Raw genomic sequence first — 21206 nt, 5'->3', positions numbered from 1 at the left:
GAGTATTGCTTTGAGTTCAAGGACAGTAGGAGATTAGTGAGTACCATCTCTGACCAGATACTGTTCTACGAGACGCATTATGTATATTAACCTTTTCAGCTTTTCTAGGTAAAAAGGATAGGTAATAGTCCTTTGTAAGAATTTATATTAAGGATGATGATGATGATGATGATGTGTGTGTGTGTGCCCACGTGTGTGCCTGTGCAGGCACGGACATGCCATGTGAAAGATTGGGGACTCCTGTAGAGGACAGAGCACAACTTGTGGAAACTGCTGGTTTTTTCTCATGTTTCCTTGAAGGTTTTGGGGATCAAACTCGGGTGTCAGGCTGGCATAACAAGCGCTTTTACCCGCTGAGCTTTCTTGAGCGGGGCATAGGTAATGGTCCTCTCTACAACGTGTGCTTTGGGGAATTGAAGCTTTGATCGGAATTTTGTTCAAAAACATCAAAAGCGTATCAAGGAGATCTGCTAGGTTCCTGCTTCCTTATCTTAACTCTCTGACCCAGAAATCCTCCTGTCCATCTGCGAACCGCCTGCGCCCTCTAGTGACGCGAAGTAGCGCTGTCTCCTGGCATCCTGAGGGAGCGTTCACACTTAGTGGGCAAAGGCAATATGGAAATTGTGAGGACTGGGAACATAAAGTCTGGAGGACCAGAGAGTAGCAAGGACAGGGCTGGGGGCTAGTGGGAGGCACCCACCCGATCTAGGTGGGATGGGAGTGGGACCGTTTCTAGCTCTGGAGGCGTGGTTTATGGCTGGGCGGAGCCTTTGGCTTGGGCGGGGCCAGCTTGCGGGCCAGACGTGGCGCAGCGGCCGAGTTTGGGTGCAGCCTGCGGAACGTCTCCTGCCGGGCACAGATGAGCATCTTACTGTCGCCGCTGCTGCTGCTTCTCGCAGCCCTTGTGGCTCCAGCCATCTCCGCCACCACCTACCGACCGGATTGGAACCGTCTTCGAGGCCTGGCCAGGGGGCGGGTGGAGGTGAGTACGCCTTTTCCCAACCTTAGTACAGTTCCACAACCCTGCTGCCTCTCATCCTGGAACACAGTCCGCTTTGGCCTCATGAATACCAGAATTCCCGAGTCCTCCTCTTTCCCTCCTGCATGGTCCGGGAATCAAATCATCCCCTTTATTTCCCAGCCGCAGGATGAACAGCATCCACTGGGAGAGTCAGAAGCCTCGTCCTTGCGGCCTGGCACTCTGAACCCTTGCTCTGCTCCAGGCTTGGCCTTACCGTGGGTCTCTGGACACCCAGTCCCCTCTTTTCCAGGCTATAATTTTTCTAAAACTGCCCCTTAGGACCCAACTTCTCTCTTCTCTCTGGATAACTTCACTTTTCTCCGTTATTCCTACCCCTACCCGGACTTAGTGCCTGGCATTCCAGAATCTTTCTTCTTCTGGTGGGGAGAAAAGACCTTCTAAGCTCCTCCCCTCACTGTACTATGCTGGAACTGGAGGAGAGGAGAGGGAAATAAGATACCAACACTCCACAGCCCCCTGGACCTGCCCCCCATCATCCTGCCGGCCAAAGGACTCCCCTGGAGTCTTCCTAAGTGATTCACATGCTTGCAGACTCTTCATGGGCCTTAGTTGGCTTATTTTAACAAAAGGGAATGCAAGCGAGGCCTGAAATAGGGAGGTCTGGACTTCCTGTTGGTCGGTGGCCTCCCTTCAGGAGTACGGAAGGTCCATCCATCCTCCCAAGTTAGGGAAGAGCAGCCAGATGGTTTATGAAGCTGGACCACAGGTGTCTGGCAGGGGCTACCTCTGCATGGGGTGGGGCGGGGACCAGATGGCAGGTGCCTCTAACTGGGCCCTTAGGGTAGTTCTGAACTGTTTCCTTCTAGTCTGACTCTCCCATGAGGTTTCAAGGGCCAAAGGCTAGGGTTAGAATTCTACGGACAACACGGTGAATGCTGTAACACATGTCTCCTGGGCATTGGTCAGCTATTAGTAACGTGTAGGCAGGGACCCATGGCTGGTTCCTCTCCCTCATCCTTTCTCTGTGGCTCTAGGCTCGAGCTTCCCATCCTGTACAGAGGTCCCCTTGCTCACAAGACCTTTACCTCCACTCACTGCCTGACCCAGTTCAGCGTTAAGGACAGTCTAGTCTTGGCTGTATATCTGGCATGTGAGGGGCGCCTGGTTTATTATCCCATTTCTCTCTCTCCAGACCTGTGGAGGATGACAGTTGAATCGCCTGAAGGAGGTGAGTTTGAAGGAAAGGGTCCCTCTTAGGGAATAAGGAATGCTGGTCACTGACTGGGGGCCCTTTGGGAATCCCTGTACTGTGAAGCAGGAGACTGGACCTGACTAGGTATATGACCTCAAAGGGCCTCATTGCCCATGTCTGAAGCCCTGTTCTCTAATGCTGTGGTTCCTCACCAGGTGAAGGCCTTTGTCACCGAGGACATTCAACTGTAGTATCCTTTTTCTGTTCTGGGGGGAAGGGGGATAAGAGAAGGCACGTGGGAGAAGCCTCAGTTTTTTTTTTTCTTTTTTTCTTCTTTGTTTTTCGAGACAGGGTTTCTCTGTGTAGCCCTGGCTGTCTTGGAACTCACTCTGTAGACCAGGCTGGCCTTGAACTCAGAAGTTCGCCTGCCTTGCCTCCCAAGTGTTGGATTAAAAACGTGCTCCACCACTGCCCGGCTGTTTTTTTTTTTTTTTCAAAGATAGAAAATGTTGTTCGTCTACCAAAGAGGCTGATATTAACTGTCCGGAGAATTCTCAGGAAGTCCAAAATTAAGTAGGGAAGAGAGCTTACTAGTGGAGAGAAGGCCCTTTACTTCTTTGAACCCTAATCTCACAGTGAATGAGGGCTGGGTCCCCACCTAGGCTTAAAGTAAGTGATCAGCTAAAGGGTCCCGGGGTCACGACTCTCTGCCTCTGCTCCCCCTCCCACCTCCTTAACATCTCCTGCAGCCACAACCTGGTGATGAAGCACCTCCCTGGGGCAGACCCCGAACTCGTGCTGTTAAGCCGAAATTACCAGGAACTAGAGGTGAGGCTTTGGCGGGAGTGGGGATGGGGGTGGGGGTGGGGGCTCCAGAACAGTGGCTAAGTGCTGATCCCGCCCTTTCTCCATCATAGCGAATCCCACTCAGCCAAATGACCCGGGACGAGATCAACGCGCTGGTACAGGAGCTCGGCTTCTACCGCAAGTCGGCGCCAGAAGCGCAGGTGCCCCCCGAGTACCTGTGGGCGCCCGCTAAGCCCCCCGAGGACGCTTCAGAGCGCGCCGACCTGTAGCCTCGAGCCACGGTGGAGCTGGGAACCCCCTGCCAGCGCCCCGGAGACAGAATGAAGCGCTCAGTATCCCGGGAGCATCTCTCTTGCTGAGGGCCGACGCCAGTCTCCAAAGCAACGGAAATGGGGTGTGTGGGGGGGGATTCCTCTCAATCCTCCCTTTCCCCTCCCCAGCTCTATTAAATCTTCTTCCTCCATGCTGAGTCTCCTCTTACTTGCTGCGAGTAGATGGTGTGGGAGATCAAATAGGAGTTCCTGAACATCCTCGGGTGACTCCTCCCACTGCCTGGTTGCGGGAGTTTGCGGGGGAGGGCATTTGGGGATAATTCACAATCTGATGCCACCCCCCCCCCAAGACAGCAGAGAGAAATCAGGATCGTTGAAAACCAATAATTTATCAAAACGCTGCGTGTGTACAAGGGGGAGAGGTGTTTCCGACAGACGGGGCAGCAGTGGGCAGGCGCACTGGGAGGGGCCGGTGCTGGGGGCGTGGGGACAGCAGCCCGCAGCGCAGGCGGTGTGAACAGAGTGGCTAGACATTCTTGCCGCGCAGGCGCAGCTCATGGCGCCGCAGGTGGTTGTACAGCGATTGCACATAGGTGAAGACGCACTTGGGGTCGGGCTTTTTGCCCATGATCATCATGTCCTCCACCTCCACCAAGGGTACACAGTCCACCAGCATCCTGCAGGGGAGGGGAGCACAGGAGTTGTCAGTGCCAGCCTGCTTCTTGTGGTGTCCCTCTACCCTGAGGTCTTTGTCGCAGTCTGCTCGTCTTTGCATAAACTCCAGACTGTCCATCGATTGGAAAGGCTTTCCAGGAAGGGTAACCCACAACCAAACCCAGGAGCCATCCTGCCCATAGTCTAAGCAGGCAGGTAGAATTTGAGGAGTTGAGGAGTGAGCCATGCCCCACCCTAGGCAGGCAGGTTCTGGCTCTAGGACTCAACCGCTCTCCGGAGGGCCCACCTCCTGCTCGTGCCCTGTTGTATCCCTGTTGGTAGAGTCTCAGCTAGGCCACTCAACCCTTGGGAGCCTTCCCCTTAGGCTAGTGTTATTCTACCATCAGGATTCCCCAATGACACACTTTCTCCTAGGGGAGGCCAGGGGTATTCCTGGAGTGGTTCAACCCCTATCATCTGCATTGGGTAGAGCTAGGAAGTTAGATGAGGGCTCTAGTCATACACTTTATTCAGGAAACCAACTCTGAGGTTTGTTTAAAGCCAGATTGAACCTGGTATGAGATACAAGCCCTTAACCTTGGGTGTTGACAACTGCCTCGAGCTCCCCTTTCCCTACTGTGGGAACCTTCCCACCCCCTACAGCTTTAAGATGGGGTCCAAGCTCAGCCTGTTTCCCTCCTGTGCCTAAGATATCTTCTGTTTTGCCTCCTGTTTACACTGGCTCATCACCGCTGCTCAAAGCTTACTTCAGCAAGAAAAACAAGCAGATTGCTGCCTTTCCTAGGCTTGAGCTAGATAAACCCAAGACCACTTCCCTTCTGCTTCCTGCATGGCCATACCCAGCATTGTGGTAGGACTGGGGTCTACTCCCAGCTCACCCAAGACTTGTTTTTTGTTGTTTTTTTGTTTTGTTTTGTTTGTTTTGCATTTTGGGGTACTAGAGATTAAATCCAGGGCCTCAAGCTTGAAATGCAAGCTCTCTCCCACTGAGTTACCACATCCTGCCTCTACTTTTTGAGATCAGGGTCTCAGTAAGTTGCTGGGGCTAGTCTTGAAATCATTCTGTAGTCCAAGGATTCTTGTAGTGCAAGCCTGGAATCTGTGAGCCTCCTGTCTCAGCCTCTGGTGTCTTTGGGACCACAGCTCAGCTCCTCACCAGGACTTTCACAAAGATGTCGGGAAGCAGGAAAGTTTCTCAGTCCCTGTTCTGATCACTCGTGGATGCTGGATGAGACTCTTCTGTGACCCCACTACAGCCCCACCCCACCCCCATGAGACATTCCCAACCTCACTTGGAGACCTTGGCAGTACTCAGAGTAAGTGACAGGTACCTGGCACTACTGTGGACTGGCTACGTGCCCTTCGGGTCATCCTCACCCCACATTTGGGTTTGTTTATCTAGCTGTACCATGGTGAAGAGGCAGACTCTCTCTGGAGCATCTTCCAACTGTAGCTATCTTTGCAGGGATCCCAGCCTCCCTCCAAGTCTGGAGCTCCCTCCTGCCTGTGGTGCCTTCCCTGGAGACCTTATAAAGCCATTGTTTATACTGGGGTACATGGTTCAGGCTACCCAAGTGACAAGCCAAACACTAGGCAACTAAAGCAACAGCACGTAGCTGAGTCACACTTTCCTACTCGGCCAGAGCTACACTAAGCAAAGCCTTTCTCTTTCAAGTGGCCTGCTGAGCAGGAGCAAAGTCCATATATGACCTAGAGACAGTACCAAGCCTGAACACCTGAACCTGAGTGTGTGCATGCATGTGTTCCTTCCCCTGGGGACCCTGACCCAGGAGAGCAAGCACCCTGTGCACCTTGCTGACTCCATCCCTGAGTCACATTTCCTCCAGCAATTCCTTTGTTCCCCTTGGACTTCTAGCTTTACTTCGGTGCTGGGTGCTTGTTCTACCTGTGCTCACTGATGCTTGGTGAGACTCCGCCCTCTTCTGTGATCCTACCCCCACCTCCCTCCTACCTGTCTACAAAAGCGGTGGGAATATAGCAGTGGGTCTAGAAAAAGAACACCTCAATGGAGACCCTGGCCTCACTCCGTGACCCGAATCTGCTCTCTTAGCTCCTTATCTGTAATAGGAAAACCAGGTCATATCGGAACTCTTTACTGTGGCCCTGAGGTGAAAAGCCATATGGCTTGGGGGAATCCAGCCAGAAACATCTTCCTGTTGAACCGGCCCTGTTCCCAAGCTCCTCACTTTGGAGAAGGACACCACCAGCTCCCCATATGTCACATTCCGAGTTTGAGTGGCATCTTGACCCTCTCTTTCTTCAAACCAGACCAGGGAGCCTGCCTTTCTAGTTTGATTATTTGTTTGTAAGACAGGGTCTTGCTGTGTTGCCCAGGCTGACCTTCAATTGTGATCCTTTAGCTTTAGGCTCCTGCGTGCTGGGGCTGCAAGCACACACCATCCTGTCCCTTCTGATGCTGCTCCATCTTGAACATCTCAAGTTTCTCCCAAGGATTGTTGTGGAATCCTAGTCTGAGCACATCTCTCCCGTTTGGGTAACCTTTGGCTCCTGGGTCCTCACAAGGATGCTCAAACTCAAACTGCGGTCCCTTCCTTCAATCTCATCAGGTTCATTCCTTCCAGGCTAAGCTGTCTTCTTCATCTCTCTCCTCTCTAGCCTTGCTGGGTCTGTTCCTGGGCCTACAGCTCCTTTTCTTCCCTCCGTCTGAACTATTCAGACCCTAGATTTGTTTCCTCCCTGTCAGTCTTTTTCCCTGTCACCATACCCTAGTGTCACCGAGGATCTTGCCTGTCTCCTCTGGCTTTTCTAAGTCTCTCCTGTTGTTCACTTTCCCCTTATCCCTCTCAGTGCACTGATGAGCAGATTCCGGTGAAATGAGACAGGTGGGAGAGGCGACATTTCTCACCGTGGGGCCCCAAGCAGGGGTTAGGACTTTTTGGTTTTTACCAGCCCCTTCTGGACCAGACAGCGGTAGAACTCCTGGATGTACGTGTACACGCACTTCCAGTCAGGCTCTCGAAGCCGCACCATGTCCTCTGTATCCAGGAGCTGCGGGCAGTCCGCATGGGTCCTGGGGAGGGGAGGGGGCCAGGAAGGGGCACGAGAGGGGGGGGGACCCGGTGGAGGAAGGAGGGAAGAGAGGCCAAAAGAGAAGGGAGGACAGAGACACACACACATACACATACAGAGACATGAGTTCAGTTATGTTCTCAGTGCCGCAGCCTGCCAGCCTCCCGCATGCCCCCTCCCAGTGGTGGACGTGCCGCTCACTACCCGTCACTAATGGTGTGCGGTGCAGACAAGGGTGGGGGGCCAAACCAGTCACAGGTGCAGAGAACTCTTGGGGCAAGCGGGGACGCAGGGAGGGGGGCAACGGCATTGGTGCCGAGGTTGGAGAGGAGGGCTGTGCCCCAGGGAGAGGGGAGTGAGGGAGGCGTGAGAGGTGTGGGGGAGGGGGAGAAGGAGGAGGAGGAGGAGAAATCCTGGAGGGAATCAGAAAGGGAAGAGAAGGAAAAGAAAGAGATGGAGGAGGGTGCTTGGGTGCAGTGTGCAGAAGGGGCAACGATTCCAAAGTGGAGGGCTTTCGATGTCCTATATAAGCCTATATAGGTCACTCGGGCACGGTGCCTGGGCCAGGAGCCTCCTTTTGGAATCTCCAGCCGGGATCCCGTGGGAGCAGGAAGCTCTGGTAATGGTGGGAGGACAGCAGGACAGAGAAATGGAGAGAGGAGGACCAAGGGCAGATGGAGGAGGGAGAGGTTCCGGACAAGGGCCACCTGATGGGTTTCAGCCTGGGCTGGTAGGCGGGGCCTGATGCTCCTTCCTTCCGGTGGGGCACCTGGCACACTCAACAACAGGTGGGTAGAGGAGGATAGAAACTCTCTGGGGAGGGGGGGGGGTCTCGTCTGCAGACACACTGTACAACTGGCCACTTCCATGGGGTCTCAGGGCTGCTGAGCCCAGCTGACACCGGAAGAACGGGACCCATACTTACTCAGCGGATGAGAAGGCCATTTCAAAGTTCTGGCGCCGGTTTTGTGGGCTAAGCTGCCCATAGTCAAAAGCCTCAGGGAAGAAATTGTGCACCAGGGCACAGAAGGCCATCCCATCACTCCAGCTGGAGGAGAAGTTCTGGATGTCCACGTGCTTTGGGAGGCAGAAGCACCAATCAGGACGCTAGGGGCAACTTTCCCATGGTTGCTATCCACCCCTCCCCCGCATTTTGGCATCCCAGTCCTAGAGCAATTGGGCTCAGGGAGACCTTGTTTGTTCAAGGCTATATAGTAGGTGAGTAGTCAAAACACGAGCTTCTTCCAATTGGATTCTTTAACCCCTAAGTGGCTGTTTTTTAGGGGGAGGGGCTACTGAGAAGCCCAGTGCCACTCAACTGAGGCTATGGTCATGTTCCAGTCACTCCCTCCCTCACAGAAATTTACTGGGTAGGACACTGAAGGGACCCCGACCCCCCCCCCCCCCCCGCCAGAGCAGGATCTATCTCTAAATCATGCCCACCAACCCAAGGGAGCCAGAGCAGGACATGTGGTCTCCCTGAGACTTAGTCTTCCCATCTGAGAATGTTTTTCATGCTTTCTGCCAGAGCTGTGATAGCTGCCAAACAATTCTCAGAAGAGGGTGCCAAGCTGAGGAGTTCCGCTGGGCTCACCTCATAGCCGCGGGTCTTGGCTCGGCACCAGTCCAGCAACATCTGCTTGATGCTATTGGCGTTAGGGACTCCGAAGCTGGTAGAACGCTGTACAGCTGTACGGGGTGTGCCAGGACCACTGTGGGGGTAGCATAAGGAAGAGGGTCATAAGAGCCCACATACCCTTTGGACCTCTGGTCTAGTCTACCATGATCTTCAACCTTCCTGTCACATTGGTACCCTGTTTCTCCCATCTCTGGCTCCATCCACTGAGCCTCAAGCCTATCCCCCACACCCAGACCACCCCTCTACCCTTCTCCACTGACCCTGCAGAGCCTTCTTTCTCTAGTTTCTCAATCATGGCCTTCCGTGCTTGGGATGCTGAAGTCTTGGGCAGACTCTGCGCCTTCATTAACTCTTTTTTCTTCTCTGCCTGTCGTTTTTCAAGGGCTGCCAGGCTGCCAAGACGTGGGCTGGTTTGGTCCTCTCGGTCGAAGATACTGGAGGGTGACAAAATGAATGTTAGGTTGAAGGAAGAGTGAGTCCTCTCTCTTGGCAGCAGACCAGGATGCTTAGCTTGATGTTGTTGGAAACATTGAAACTTGTGGAGGAGCAGAGCTGCATGGGGTCCTGCGCTGCTCTGAAGCAGTGTTTGGGAGAGGTCTTAGACTGCATCAGACCCCACCAGTTACTTCCACTAACACATGAAAAAGAGGTTAGAGGGAATTGAGAGTGTCCTTAAGAGTAAGGAGTGGGTGTCCCTGTCACGCCTGTTTTACAGAGGAGTACATAGATAGAGGCACAGATAAAGGATGTTGGTAGCCATGCTTGTTTGACCAGGCTTGGTCCCCAAGACTTTTCTAAAGGGGTGCCAAGTTCCAGGCCTTGTGGCACAGGCTGGTAATCCCAGCTACTGGGGAAGCTGAACCAAAAAGATGACAAGTTCGAGAACCACCTAAGCTACAAACTAGATGACTTAGGGAAACTCTGACTCAATAATAAAATAAAAGGTAGCTCACTGAAAAAGAACTTGCCTAGTGGCCAGGCAGTGGTGGTGCACGCCTTTAATCCCAGCACTTGGAGGCAGAGGCAGGTGGATCTCTGAGTTCGAGGCCAGCCTGGTCTACAGAGTGAGTTCCAGGACAGTTAGGAATCCAGAGTCTCCTGTGTGCTAACCAAATGCTTGACAATGAGCTACATCCCAGTCCTCCACTCTGCTATTTAAAAACTACAAGGGACTTGTGTTGGTGTACTCCTGTAATACTAGAACTCTGGAGGTTGAGGCTGTAGGATCACAAGTTCAAAACTAGCCTGGGACATACAGTGAGACTCCACCATGTAAAAATACAAAAACAAAACAGGCCTAGAATCCCAGAACCTTGGTAGCTGAGGCAAGTTCAAAGCCTGCTGAACCACCAGAGGGAGTTTAATACTAATAAGCAGCCATTTAGGGAGAGACCTTGCCTCAAAGTAAAAAAGTGAAAAGAGGGCCAGGCACGTAGCTCAGCGGTGCGGTGCTTGCCTAGTACACGTGAGGCCCTAGGTTCCAAAACCCAGTAACTCAAACAAAGCAAAACAGAAGATCCCGACAAAATGAATAAATATGTAAGGAAACAAACTTCACAAGGGGTGAGGAGAATCCACACTATTTCCACTATAATTCACTGACAATGAGGAAATTAAGGTCGCTATAGGATTTCAGGACACAGCTGCAGGGCCGGAATTTGCATGCAGGTCATTGAGAGCTCCTGGAACTTCCAGTAACTGGCTTTCTGCCTGCTGTCGTCTGTACCATGAGATAGAACCCTCCTTCACGAGTGCCTCAAGTCAGCAGCATGCTCTGGGACCCAGAAATGATTTGCAGATGTTGGAAGTGCCAGCAAGCACTGGCAGGTGGGTCTAAGGCTCGGGGTGAGACTCTCAGCATGTGTCTAGCCTCCACAAGCATCTTCCACCCCGACCCTATGGTGCGGCTGAGGATCCAGGGAGATCACAAAGCAATCAGGACACGACTGCAGCTCTTTCTCTCAGTCTGTCAGTCTCTATTCCTGCAGAACGGGTGCACGGTGAGCTCCCCAGAGGCACTGCCCCGTGCTCACCTGCCCATTTTTTTGGACGAGGAAGAGGAAAAGGTCTTGGTTTGGACTGTGGTGCTGCTGCTGCTGCTGCCATCTGTGGAAAAGGGAGTGAGGTGAGGGCCTGGGCTGGACATGAGGAGAGATGATGATAGCCACAGTGGAGAAAAGAAAGTGGAGGATCAGTGGAAGACACAGAATGTTTAAAGTGGTGAGCAGGCAGGCAGGCACAGGAGGGAGCCGGTGGTCTTACTCTCCGAGCGCCTCACAAAATTCGACTCCACTGTGGTTGTGCGGGCTGTCTGAGTGCCATCATCTGGAAGGACAGGAGAGGGGGCGAAGAAGTGTGTGACAGGCACAGGGGATAATGCTAAGCTCACTGTGAGTCCCAAACCCCACTCAGCCTCTTACTGGAGTGGACGAGCCTCTCAGTTTTGGTAACCGTGCTGACAGCTGAGCCATCAGCTGCCCGCTGGCTGTGCCTGGTGGTGGTCTCTGTAGTCATGTTGCTTCGGCTCTCCCCTGGCCGGGCCCGTGCCTCCCGTAGCCTCCGTTCTCGTTCCTTGTCCCTCTGGTCTGAGCAGGGAATGCCCCATGCACGTCCAGAAGGGCAGCCCAGCGCCACACAGCACACATGCACAGACACAAGGGGCACACGGGATGGAGTGGAGGCAGCTCGTTAGAAACACCAGTGACACAGGAAACCAGTGCCTCTCTAGGGATGGATGTGGGGGGGGGGGGGACAACCACAACTTGGCCCAGAGCTGAGTGTGTGTTGAGGGTGATGGAGTCTGCAGATGGAAGCGGGGACGTAGAATATGTTATCAAAGGGGTGTCTGGATCCAAGACAGGTTTCTATGGGAATAAGAAGCTGAGTCCGGAGGGAAGAGAGTTGGATGGACAGAGCAGCTGAGAGGTAGACCTTCAAACTAGTCCTAGGAAGGACAGGAGCAACTGGAAGAAGGAACACTTAAACCCAGAGAGTGGGTGGAGGTATCGGGAGAAGTGATCAGACCCAGGCAAAGGACACTGGAGAAAGGCTGGTGAAGAGGGTTAACTGGGTCTGCAGAAAAAGCAAGCAGGTGACGGAAAGGAACATCAGGACATACGCAAGCCAGTGGGAGAGTGCTTGTCAAGGCTGCAGCAGGCGGTCTGACTGCCAGCTGGGGGTGTGGTGGGGTGGGGGAATAACTGCTTTCAGAGAACAACTGTTTCAGAAGTAAACCTACAGCATGAGGGACAGAAGACCTAAGAAGCTGTAGGAAAGGGAAGTAGGCACACCCAGGGACAGACACTAACAGGGTCTCAACAGGAGGAGGAGCCACTGGGAGGATTATCTGGATTCAAGCAAGCCACACTGGACCGTGGATAGCAGTAAGATGCAGGGTGAAAAAGGCTGAGGGGTCTGACACAGGACAAGGAGGCCAGGGAGCTGCCTGGCTCGGGGGAGTGACAACTACTGAGCTGGAGTGTCCATGGGAGGACTCTGGAATGAGGCCAGCAGCTGAGGAATGGAGTGGCTACATCTAGGAGGGTAACTGCCTCTGTACCTCTCTTTTTTTGTCGGAGCTCACGCAGCGCAGCCCGGATGAGCTTCCTCTCTTCAAAGTTCGTAGTCTGGTCCAGCTGTAGATAAAGCAGTTGTCGCCTACAGGCCTGTCGATCCCGACCCTCAACCAGCCCCTAGCTTACCAGAGCTAACCAACGTACCATCTTGTCCAGGACTCCTTCATCCTCAATGGCTGTCAGCTCCTCCGCACTCAGGGGGCTCCGCCCCTCTGGGCCTTTGTCCACTCGAGTCTGCTCTGCGCCATTAGCTGCTTCCACTGTGGCAGAGGGGGGCTCTGCTGGATCTGGCTCCATCTACAGAGTGTGGAGAGGGTGTAGGGTTTATGCAGGGATGTGGGTGAAACCTGGGTGGAAGAGGATTACATCCTGGGGGTGCTGGTATAGTATTAAAAATAACCCCAGCAGCCTGCCAGCCCAGCTAATGTAGGTTGGCCATGTTGGTTTCGGGTCCACCGTAGTGAAACTGGAAGCGTTGAATAGAGTTCTCACATATCCAGAGTCATACTAAAACAAATTGGTAGCAGCAGTAACAACGGTTTCCATTCAGTAGAAGCTAGCATCTGGATAAGCACTGAGAATTTTACTGTCTCTGTTAGAGATAGGGGAAACTGAGGCTAGGACAGCCAAACGACTCTGCCACAGGTCCTCTCTCTGTGAGTCCTACGTGGCCTGTGGGCTAAGCGCAGTGGTTTCCATCCTGAGTTCTTTCTAATCTTTCATTTCTAGTTTCCTCCTAGGCAGCAGATCCCAAATCTTGATTGCCAAGGCACTGGACCAGGTCACGAGGGCTCCTAATAAAGTGTCTAACTGGGGCCACCCCAAACCGAGACCCCTAGAAGCTCTGTACAACTTCCCTTCCTTCTCCACCTTGCTGGGACCCATTCTCTATGGAGCATCCAGCACTGGCCTCTCTCTCCCAGGGGATCTCCCTCCCGCCTCGCCCCTGAAGCCAAGTCCCAGCTCAGCTACTACAGCCCTCCCCTCCTCGCTCAGCCTATGCCTGTCAGGAGGGTAAGGAGAGCCGAGGTGGCAGCTGTTTTGGAGAGGCCTGGCCCGGTTGAGGCTGCAGGACACCTGCCAGGGCAAGAGCCTGGTATCTTCTTGTCCCAATCTTAGAGGGACAACCTTTGAGGTACCTCACTATACACTGTACCACTCTGTACAGTAAAGTAAACCGAGGCCGAGGCCGCATTGGTACATCTACAGACACTCAGCAGAGCCAGGCTCAAATCAATTCCCTCCCACGGGCTGACTTACGAGACTGCTCCTTCGAGAGGGCCCCCCAGAAGAGCTGCGGCGGGTGCTAAAGGCAGGTGGGTGGGCCACGGGGGTCCCAGCATCCTCAGCTGCCTGGAAGAGGGCCTCAGGGTCGGCAGCAGCCAGCAACAACTCACTGGGCTCTAGCTCAGACTCCAGGTCCGCCACAAGCGGAACACCCAGCCGTAGGCTCAGCACCTCCACCTGCCTGGTCAGTGCGTCTAGCCGCCGGCTCAGAGCTGCAGTCTCTGCTCGAAGCTCTTCGGCTGCCTGAGCCACTGGCTCTACAGTGGCTAGAGCTGCATCGGCTGCCTGAGTCACCGCTGACCGGCCTGCTTCAGCCACCGCCTGCAGCTCCTGTAATGCCTGGCTCAACCGTTCCTCAAAGGCTGCAGCCATCTCAGGCCCAGGCCCCGGCACTCCCGGCATACTGCTAGTGGGGACTCTTTGGGGTACAATGGTGGGACAGTAGCAGAGGCTGCTGTCTATGCTGGCAGCGTCGCAGCTGGTCTGAGGGCGAAGGCAAGGGCAGTGAGCCTGCCCCGCCCCTGCTGGCCTCCCAGCCTGCCACCAGCCAGCTGGAGCAACTGCCCAAATAGAAACCTATTCTGGGCTCCTTTGCAGAGGGGGTTGGGGGGATGGGTAGCCTGTTCAGACAGGCGGACACACTGTTGCACAGCTCAAGGCCTACTGAGACCAGAGCCCCATAGGTGGAAAAATGGAGGGCCTGGACTGAGACTACAGGTATATTAGCTGTGAGACTTCTATTTGCTGGACTCCTGCATATCTCTGCTCTCGTGCCCCATTCTTTTAGAAAGCCTTGAATTAGTCAAGACAAGAGAGGCACAGGAACATGGGACTTCTACTGTAATGGGGGCTTGTCTCTTAGAGTCATGTCCTCTAGCCCAGCCATAGTGTTCAAATCCAACCCCAGCCTCTGCACAAATGCATAATGGACCCAACATCTGTTCTCCTCAGGTGGGGAGACAGGTGAGACGTTAGTGCCAGAGACAAGTCTTCATTCACCACAAGAGCCCCCCCATCTCTAACCATCCCTCACGACAGCCATCCCAGCCTACTGGGTCCTGCTTTGTTGCCAGAAGGCTGATCTTGTTCACATTCTCTCCCTGTTACCCCACTGAAGGCCCATAGCTGACCATCTGACCGCCTCACCTCAGTCAAAGTCCCATTCAGTCTTTCATACAGCACAGAGGGCATTTACCTGGGCAGCCCACCGGGAATCTCTTTCCCAGCTGAGCTCCCAATCAGCTGATCCTGAGCTTGGGAATGAATAATAGAAGGAGTGCCTCGTATTCAGTTCCCGTGGCACCTGCGAGGCTGATGCCTCACTTGCCCGGTGCCCCCTGCCTGCCTGTCTTCATCAGGGGGCCTGCCTCCGTAGCAAAGATGCTAATCAACCATCTCCTAATGGACTAGGCTGAGCTTGAATTAGCGTGTGATCTGATCCACACGTTGGGGCCGATGTTCAGTGTTGGCTGGGACTAGGGGGATATGTGGTAGAGGCTACTGTAGGAAGAGGACCAGAGCCCCTACCACCATCTGTGAGCTGCAACCCTCATGAGCTGCAGCCTTCATGCTTGTTCATTAAGAGTGAACTGATCAACTTAGGTAGCAGGGTCAAAGATTAGCAAGCAGATGCAGGCATTGGTGGCTCGCTCATGTCTGTAATGCCAGCACTCAGGAGGTAGAGGCTGGAAGATCACGGAGTTCAAGGTCAGCTCTGGCTATATACTTGGACCAATGCCAACCCAGGGTACAAGAGACTCGACATCAAACAAAACTACACAACAAAAGATCAGCATATGGGGAGACTTCAGCTACGCCTCTGGGTGACATAGCATGGATCAGTCTTAGCCACGTCACCAACTGTGGACTATTAGCTTCTCTGGCCTCAGTTTCTTTCTATGCACCATAGAGAAAGCCGGCCTATACCCTTAAGCAGTCCCCAGAGGTGGTGAACAGTGAGGCTGGTGGACTGTGGAGAGGCTCACCTTAAAGTTGCAGCCTCCTCGGTTACCAGGGGAGGCATGGCTGAAGGTAGTGACGTGAGTGACACTGCCCAGTCGGGTCACAGTACCAGGGCTACTGACGTGGGTGATGGTGTTCTTGCCCCCACTGCTGGTGCTGAGAAGGGTTGGGGGCGCCCGCAATCCCAGAGTCAATTCTGGAGGGGGGAGAGGGCTGCTGTTGAGGCCAGGTGGAGTGTAGGCAGTGCCAGTCAAGGTGAGCCGCACCCTGGACACTGGTCACAGCACCTGCCTTGCATGCAGAACCAGGAGTTGAGGGTGCGAGCACTCCACCCCAGCAGTGAGAAGCCTACCTGCTCTCTGGTTGCCTGTGGGTAGCAGCACCCGGCCGGTGGAGGCCTGACCACGGCCATCCTTGATCTCAATGGTAAACGTGGTCTTCATACTGCCCCCTGGCTCCCCAGTGCCGATGGCCACGGGTGGTGGGGTACTGGGCTCTTCTGAGCAGGGCTTGGGCCCCCCTGCTCTGTTTTCAAGGGACCTGAGAGCCAAGCCCCGCCCCCCAGGGCCCTCCTCTTGAGGGCAGCTCTGAAGCTGGGCCAGGGAATGAGCAAGTTCTCTTTGCTTCTTGTGGGAGGAAGTATCACTGGGACTTGGAGAGGAGGAGTTGCTGGAGGAGGAGGAGGCAGGGGTGGTGCTGATGAGGGAAGGGCCCGGGAGCCTTGTCGGGGTCTGTGAAGCAAGGGCTGTTCGGGGTGGGCCATCCTGGAGCCGGGCAACCACTGGAGAATCAGATGTGAACTTGCGGACTCGGTCTCTCACAGAGCCAGCTCGGCGGAACTGGGATGGTCCTGCAACGGGGGTTGGCTCTGGAGGAGACAAGAAAGCTGTCAGTGGCTGGGTGGGATAGGGGCTGCCCAGAATCTAGGGATGGTTAATGGTTAAAAAAAAAAAAAAAAAGGACAGTACCTCGACTTTGAGTTGACTGTCGGGGACTGAGCACAGATAGGGAACGTTGGCAGGGTTTCGGCTCAGTCGGGTCTGATAGGTTGGTGAGTGTGTGGCAGCCATACAGGGGGTGGAAAAGAAGGGACGTCACAGACCTCTCCTCGACACCTCTGTAGCCTCCTTACCACACCCACTGCAGAGGCCTGCCCACTCAGCTGCAACTCTCCCTTCTCTCCTGCACTGACCCCAGGGTGACGTGGGCACTCAAAGGGGCCAGAAGTAAGTTAGGGCCGGAGAAAGGTATCCAGATTCTTCCTACTGATGGGACTAAGGGACAACCCACGTCCCCCCCCCCCCTGCCGCCAGTACTGCCCATAGATCCAGCTGGGTGATGGGTGTACTACTCCCTTATTGGGGAGAAGAATGTGCCTGAGGTCTGTTGCCTTTCAAGGCTGTAAGAAGGCCTCTGGCCATGGGTGGCAGGAGTGGGCCTGGCCAGGGGCGGAACACCTCAGAGGCTGTGGTGGGCAGTGTCAGGGACTGCCTGGACCTGAGAAGGCTAGAGAAGCATCAGAACCCATCCTACAGGCAGGGAAAGGGGAGGGCCATGGGGAGAGATGGGACAGGACAGGAGGAAGCAGAAGCCTGTAGTAACCTGTAACAGGGATCCTCACCTGCTCTCTTAGTGTTGGAGGAGACCCGGGTGGAGACCAAGGTATCCGAGGGCTCTGTGGGGCCAGGCAGGAGCTGCCAAGGGAAACATTACATCGAAAGGGGCTCTCAGACCAAGGAACTCACACCTGCCTGGCATCCCTATCTCTCACCCAACTCACCTTGCTGATGACCCGCCCCTGGGAGCTGGGGGGCACCGGCGACATGGGGGGCTCAGGGCTGGGAGCTTCTGAAGGGTGTGAAAGTGGGTCAGAGCTGACAGGAGCCTCAGTAGCAGGACACTGGGCTCCTGCAGGCTCCAGTAGAGGCTCTGGAGAGGCAGTGGTGGGTGAACTGTCAGGGGAGGCAGATGAGCTGGGTGTGCCCCCAGGCGGGGCCCTCAGCAGGAGTGTCACTGTGGTCCCATCCTGGCTGGTGTCCTCTGGGGTTGGGGTTGGCTCTCGTACTTCTGTCTGCCGTTCCTGTTGCTCTGGCTCCGGCACCTGCAGCGGACACACAGGATGCAACCACGGTCTGTCTGACTCTGAATGCTACCCCCACCCACGGAGGACCAAGCTGACAGAGCAGGCTATGCAAAGCAGAGGGGCTGGGCACGGCTTCCCGAGGGCACACCTGCATAAGGAAGGCTAGTCAGTGCAAAAGGTGGTTGGACAAGGGCAAGATCTTAATGCCAGTGATTGGGGATAGATAATAGGAAATGTCCTAGGGACTCCCATTCCTAAAGGACCCTCCAACCCAGAGCTCTAGCCTCAGTCTAGCGAATCAGACAGAAGTCAAGCTGTGCAGCACTAGGCAGCTAGCGTCCTCTGCTGGCCATCAGTGGAAATGGTAATGTCTTGCGTTCTCATGCTATCTGAAGAACAGAGAGGACACTGAGCACTACTTAGCAGGGGCCTGACAGGCACGCCCTGGAGAGCCGGCTGTCTGGAGGTAAGGGGCAGATGTGTTTAAGCAGGGGTGGCACCAGGACTAGATTTGCATGTCTAGGAGATCCTTCTGACTGCTGAGCACATGCTGGGTGGTAGGGGGAGGGGTAGAAGGTAGGAGTGGAAGAGAGGCACCAGTGTATCCGTGAGAGTAGTGTTGGGGAAGGAACAGTAACTTGGAGCCGTGTAGACAGGCTAGCTTTGAGAGAATTATCTGAGTTGAAGGTCTGGAGTGGAAGGCATACAGTTGGAGTTGCCCGAGTATAAGAAACGAGCTCCGGGGTTTCCTCAAACACTGGCCAAGGGCCAGCTCCCAGTCACATGACTACATAGCAAAGGCACACAGGTACTACACCCTGAACTACTGGCATCAGGAGGCACCAGACTCTGGGTGGTCCTCCCTTCACTCCTATACTCCTTACCTCACCAGGGTCCAATGTGTGTGCTGCCTGCCTCCTGTTGTCCTCCCGGGAGCCACTACCGGGAAGTCGACTGCACAGTCTCCCAGCCAAGGTGGCGGCTGGAAGGAAGGGCAGAGCAAGGTAAGCGTCAGGAAGTGATGTGAGATTTGAGATGCAGGGCAAGGGTGAGTCTACAGAGGGCAGGGCACCCACCCTCAATCTCCTGAGCTCGCACACGGCGGATGGCGGCTCGGATCAGCTTGCGTTCCTCGTATTCACCAGCACTCCGAAGCTGTGGGTGACAGGCGGGCAACAGGGGTTGCACCCCGGAATCCAGGTAGTTCTTCATTTACCCTTCACCTATTCCTTGTCTGCCCTGAGCCTTACCAGTGTGGTCAACTCCTCTACATCATTCATGGACTCCAGTCTCCCTGCCAACCGTGCGAGGGAAGCCTGCTGTTCAGCTTCTCGCTGTTGAGAGCTGCAGAGACATGGTGAGTGGCTGGAGGATGTGGGCTCAAAGAAAGGGTCAGGATCAGAGGCCTGAACACTGGCAGGGAGACATGGAGCTATCTATGCAGAACCTCTGAGCAAATACCAATATCAATATATATCAATATCTCTATCTATCTATCTATTCATCCATCCATCCATCCATCCATCTACACATCCCTGGACACAGGCACAAATGCCACACGCTACCCACACCACATAGCCATAGCTAGTACTCGTTCCCTACCCACACATATCCCTGTGCATTCCAATGCTCATGGGTAACAGACACACCTGCCTCCATATAAGCTGATCTTCGGCACATCTGCACTTGAAAACCCAGCCCCCTCTGCCACTCACTGTAGCCAGTTTTCCTTGTTGTCTTGCCGCTCAGCACGGAAACGTTTGGATGCCAGAGCCTCCTCCTCTCGCTCCAGCTCCTGCCGCTGCAACTCCCGGATGGCTGAGCGGATCCGCCGCCGTTCTGCCAGATCTGCTGTGACCTCCAGCTGCAATGTAGGTGGGAGTGAGGGGTGGGTATTCTGTCAGGGGCAAAGGACTGGCACCAACTGCCCACAGTTCTGCCAGGGGCACAATGGATGGCTTGTCTCCAGTCTCTCTACTCTAAGTCTTCCACGTGCCTGGCTCCCACTCGGGATTTTTAGGGGCGACCTAGCTCATGACACCAAAGATCCCGAGAAGCCCATTGTGCACTGTGGTGCTGAGACCACCTTCTGTGAGTACACAGCCTGCAACCACTGACTGATCCAAGCCAGGCGCCAAGCAGCCAGGCACTCCTTTGTGAGACTTGGCATCTGTTCTCCTGAGTCTTTCGTTAACCTTTTAGACTAGGAAGCCACAGCAGGAAGAGTGTGGTCACCCTACTGAGCTACTGACCAGGGTCCAGGGAAAAGGAAGGGTGATTCAGGTAGCTGAAGTCCCCTGGTGACCTATCTAGTCCCTCAGAGTAGCCGGGCCCTGCCGGAAAAGACGTCAGATAGGGAAACAGAGGCAGAAGCCTAGCTCCCTGCTTGACAGAGAGTTACTTTTCTCCCTTTACTGACTTTGGCCTAGTCTTAGCCATCATGGAAGAAGTCAAGACCCAGGGTGATAAGGGCTGGACCCCTAGAGAGATAAGAATAAGGCAGCTATCTCGAGGGTCTACTAGATACGCCAGAGATGTCTACGGAGTATAGGAGCTCCCATCAGCTTATAAGGAAATTGGGAACCTGATAGAAACCGGTTCAGAAAAGTGCACTCTCTATGTGCTCTGCAGGCAATCTTGGTGCCTTCTCCACTCCTTATACCAAAGTGCCCCATCAAAGGGATAGTAAGGGAGACAGCTGGCTCAGGGTTGGCTGGTGTGGGTCTGATAGGCAAACTGGAGCAAGTAAGGGCAGGATGACCAACTCTCCTTTCCAATCTTCTTCCTAGTTGGTTTTTCTCAGTTGGAGAGCTAGGAGGTGAAGGGTGTGCAGAGATAAACAGGTTTCAACAAGGAGTGTGAGCTAGCCCAGTTTAGCCACTAACCAGCTTGTACTAATCTGAAGAGAGCAGCCAAAGTCTTGGGGACAGCCTTGCAAGATCACACTCCTGAGGAGCTATGGAGGGCCAGTGCTCTGAAGCCCAGGCCAGAATCCCCATCAGGTCGCAGCCTTCCCTCTACTCTCAGGACATAAGCTCCCCGTCACTTCTTCTGAATTCACCAGGTGGGACAATAGCCCTCGGGACAAAGCAGAAGATGGAAAGAGAACAGTGACCTAGGGGTGGTCTCGTCTTGGTTCTAGTCAGTCAGTAGTAGAAAAAGGAAAGACAGAACATATTGATATATTTATTGAAACCCAAACTGTCAGTGACCCAAAGTGTCAGACCCAACACTAAATCCCCATTTGCCATTTGTTTGTTTTTTTGAGACAGGGTTTCTCTGTGTAGCCCTGGCTATTTTGGAACTAGCTCTGTAGCCCCAGCTGTCCTGGAACTCAGAGATCTGCCTGCCTCTGTCTCCTGGGTGCTTGGAGTAAAGGGAGGCACCATCTCGGCCAGCCAGCTTCTATCCATCCTCCCTTTAAGATTTATTTTAATTCATGTGTTTGCATGTATAGAGACATGTATGAGTGGATGCCACATGCATATGGGTGTCTGTGGAGCCAGAAGAAGGCAACAGATCCCTAGAGCTAGAGTTATGGAGTGCTGGGAACCAAATTTGGGTCTAATGCTCTTAATTAACTGTTGGGCCCATCCAGACTTATTCTTGATACATTTTTTTTTTTAAAGACAGGGTTTCTCTGTGTAGCCCTGGCTGTCCTGGAACTCACTCTGTAGACCA

At 54.1% G+C, this 21206-nt stretch overlaps 2 protein-coding genes across 7 annotated transcripts in view; one reads left to right on the top strand and one right to left on the bottom strand.

The window, feature by feature from the left end:
• The first annotated feature begins 767 nt into the window (after positions 1–767).
• On the top strand, positions 768–3444 carry Selenom (selenoprotein M). Its single transcript, XM_031339195.1, has 5 exons — positions 768–982; positions 2175–2210; positions 2390–2424; positions 2924–3002; positions 3092–3444. Exons 1-5 carry the CDS (start codon positions 860–862, stop codon positions 3248–3250), a joined length of 432 nt encoding a protein of 143 aa, XP_031195055.1. The 5' UTR covers positions 768–859; the 3' UTR covers positions 3251–3444.
• A 179-nt stretch (positions 3445–3623) lies between these two features.
• Positions 3624–21206, bottom strand: part of Smtn (smoothelin) — a 22519-nt gene continuing 4936 nt past the window's right edge. For 2 of the 6 annotated variants that reach the window (XM_031340526.1, XM_031340523.1), the window contains exons 3-20: positions 19241–19389; positions 18776–18869; positions 18602–18680; positions 18410–18507; positions 17223–17543; positions 17064–17136; positions 16411–16482; positions 15795–16310; positions 15466–15638; positions 12338–12490; positions 12178–12253; positions 11039–11203; positions 10881–10943; positions 10652–10724; positions 8879–9052; positions 8574–8691; positions 7905–8056; positions 3624–3930 (exon numbers count right to left, since the gene is read on the bottom strand). In XM_031340526.1, the coding sequence (XP_031196386.1) occupies positions 3780–3930; positions 7905–8056; positions 8574–8691; positions 8879–9052; positions 10652–10724; positions 10881–10943; positions 11039–11203; positions 12178–12253; positions 12338–12490; positions 15466–15638; positions 15795–16310; positions 16411–16482; positions 17064–17136; positions 17223–17543; positions 18410–18507; positions 18602–18680; positions 18776–18869; positions 19241–19389 (2700 nt within the window). In that variant the 3' untranslated portion in view covers positions 3624–3779. Of the gene's footprint in view, positions 3931–6813; positions 6981–7904; positions 8057–8573; positions 8692–8878; positions 9053–10651; positions 10725–10880; positions 10944–11038; positions 11204–12177; positions 12254–12337; positions 12491–15465; positions 15639–15794; positions 16311–16410; positions 16483–17063; positions 17137–17222; positions 17544–18409; positions 18508–18601; positions 18681–18775; positions 18870–19240; positions 19390–21206 lie in introns of those variants that run through there. The other 4 variants (XM_031340528.1, XM_031340524.1, XM_031340525.1 and 1 more) reach the window with 4 other exon arrangements.

This window comes from Mastomys coucha, unplaced genomic scaffold, assembly GCF_008632895.1.
Source record: "Mastomys coucha isolate ucsf_1 unplaced genomic scaffold, UCSF_Mcou_1 pScaffold22, whole genome shotgun sequence".
NCBI classification, from domain to species: domain Eukaryota; kingdom Metazoa; phylum Chordata; class Mammalia; order Rodentia; family Muridae; genus Mastomys; species Mastomys coucha.
The sequence above is the reverse complement of the archived record's forward strand: the minus strand, read 5'-3'. Positions and strand labels throughout refer to the sequence as shown.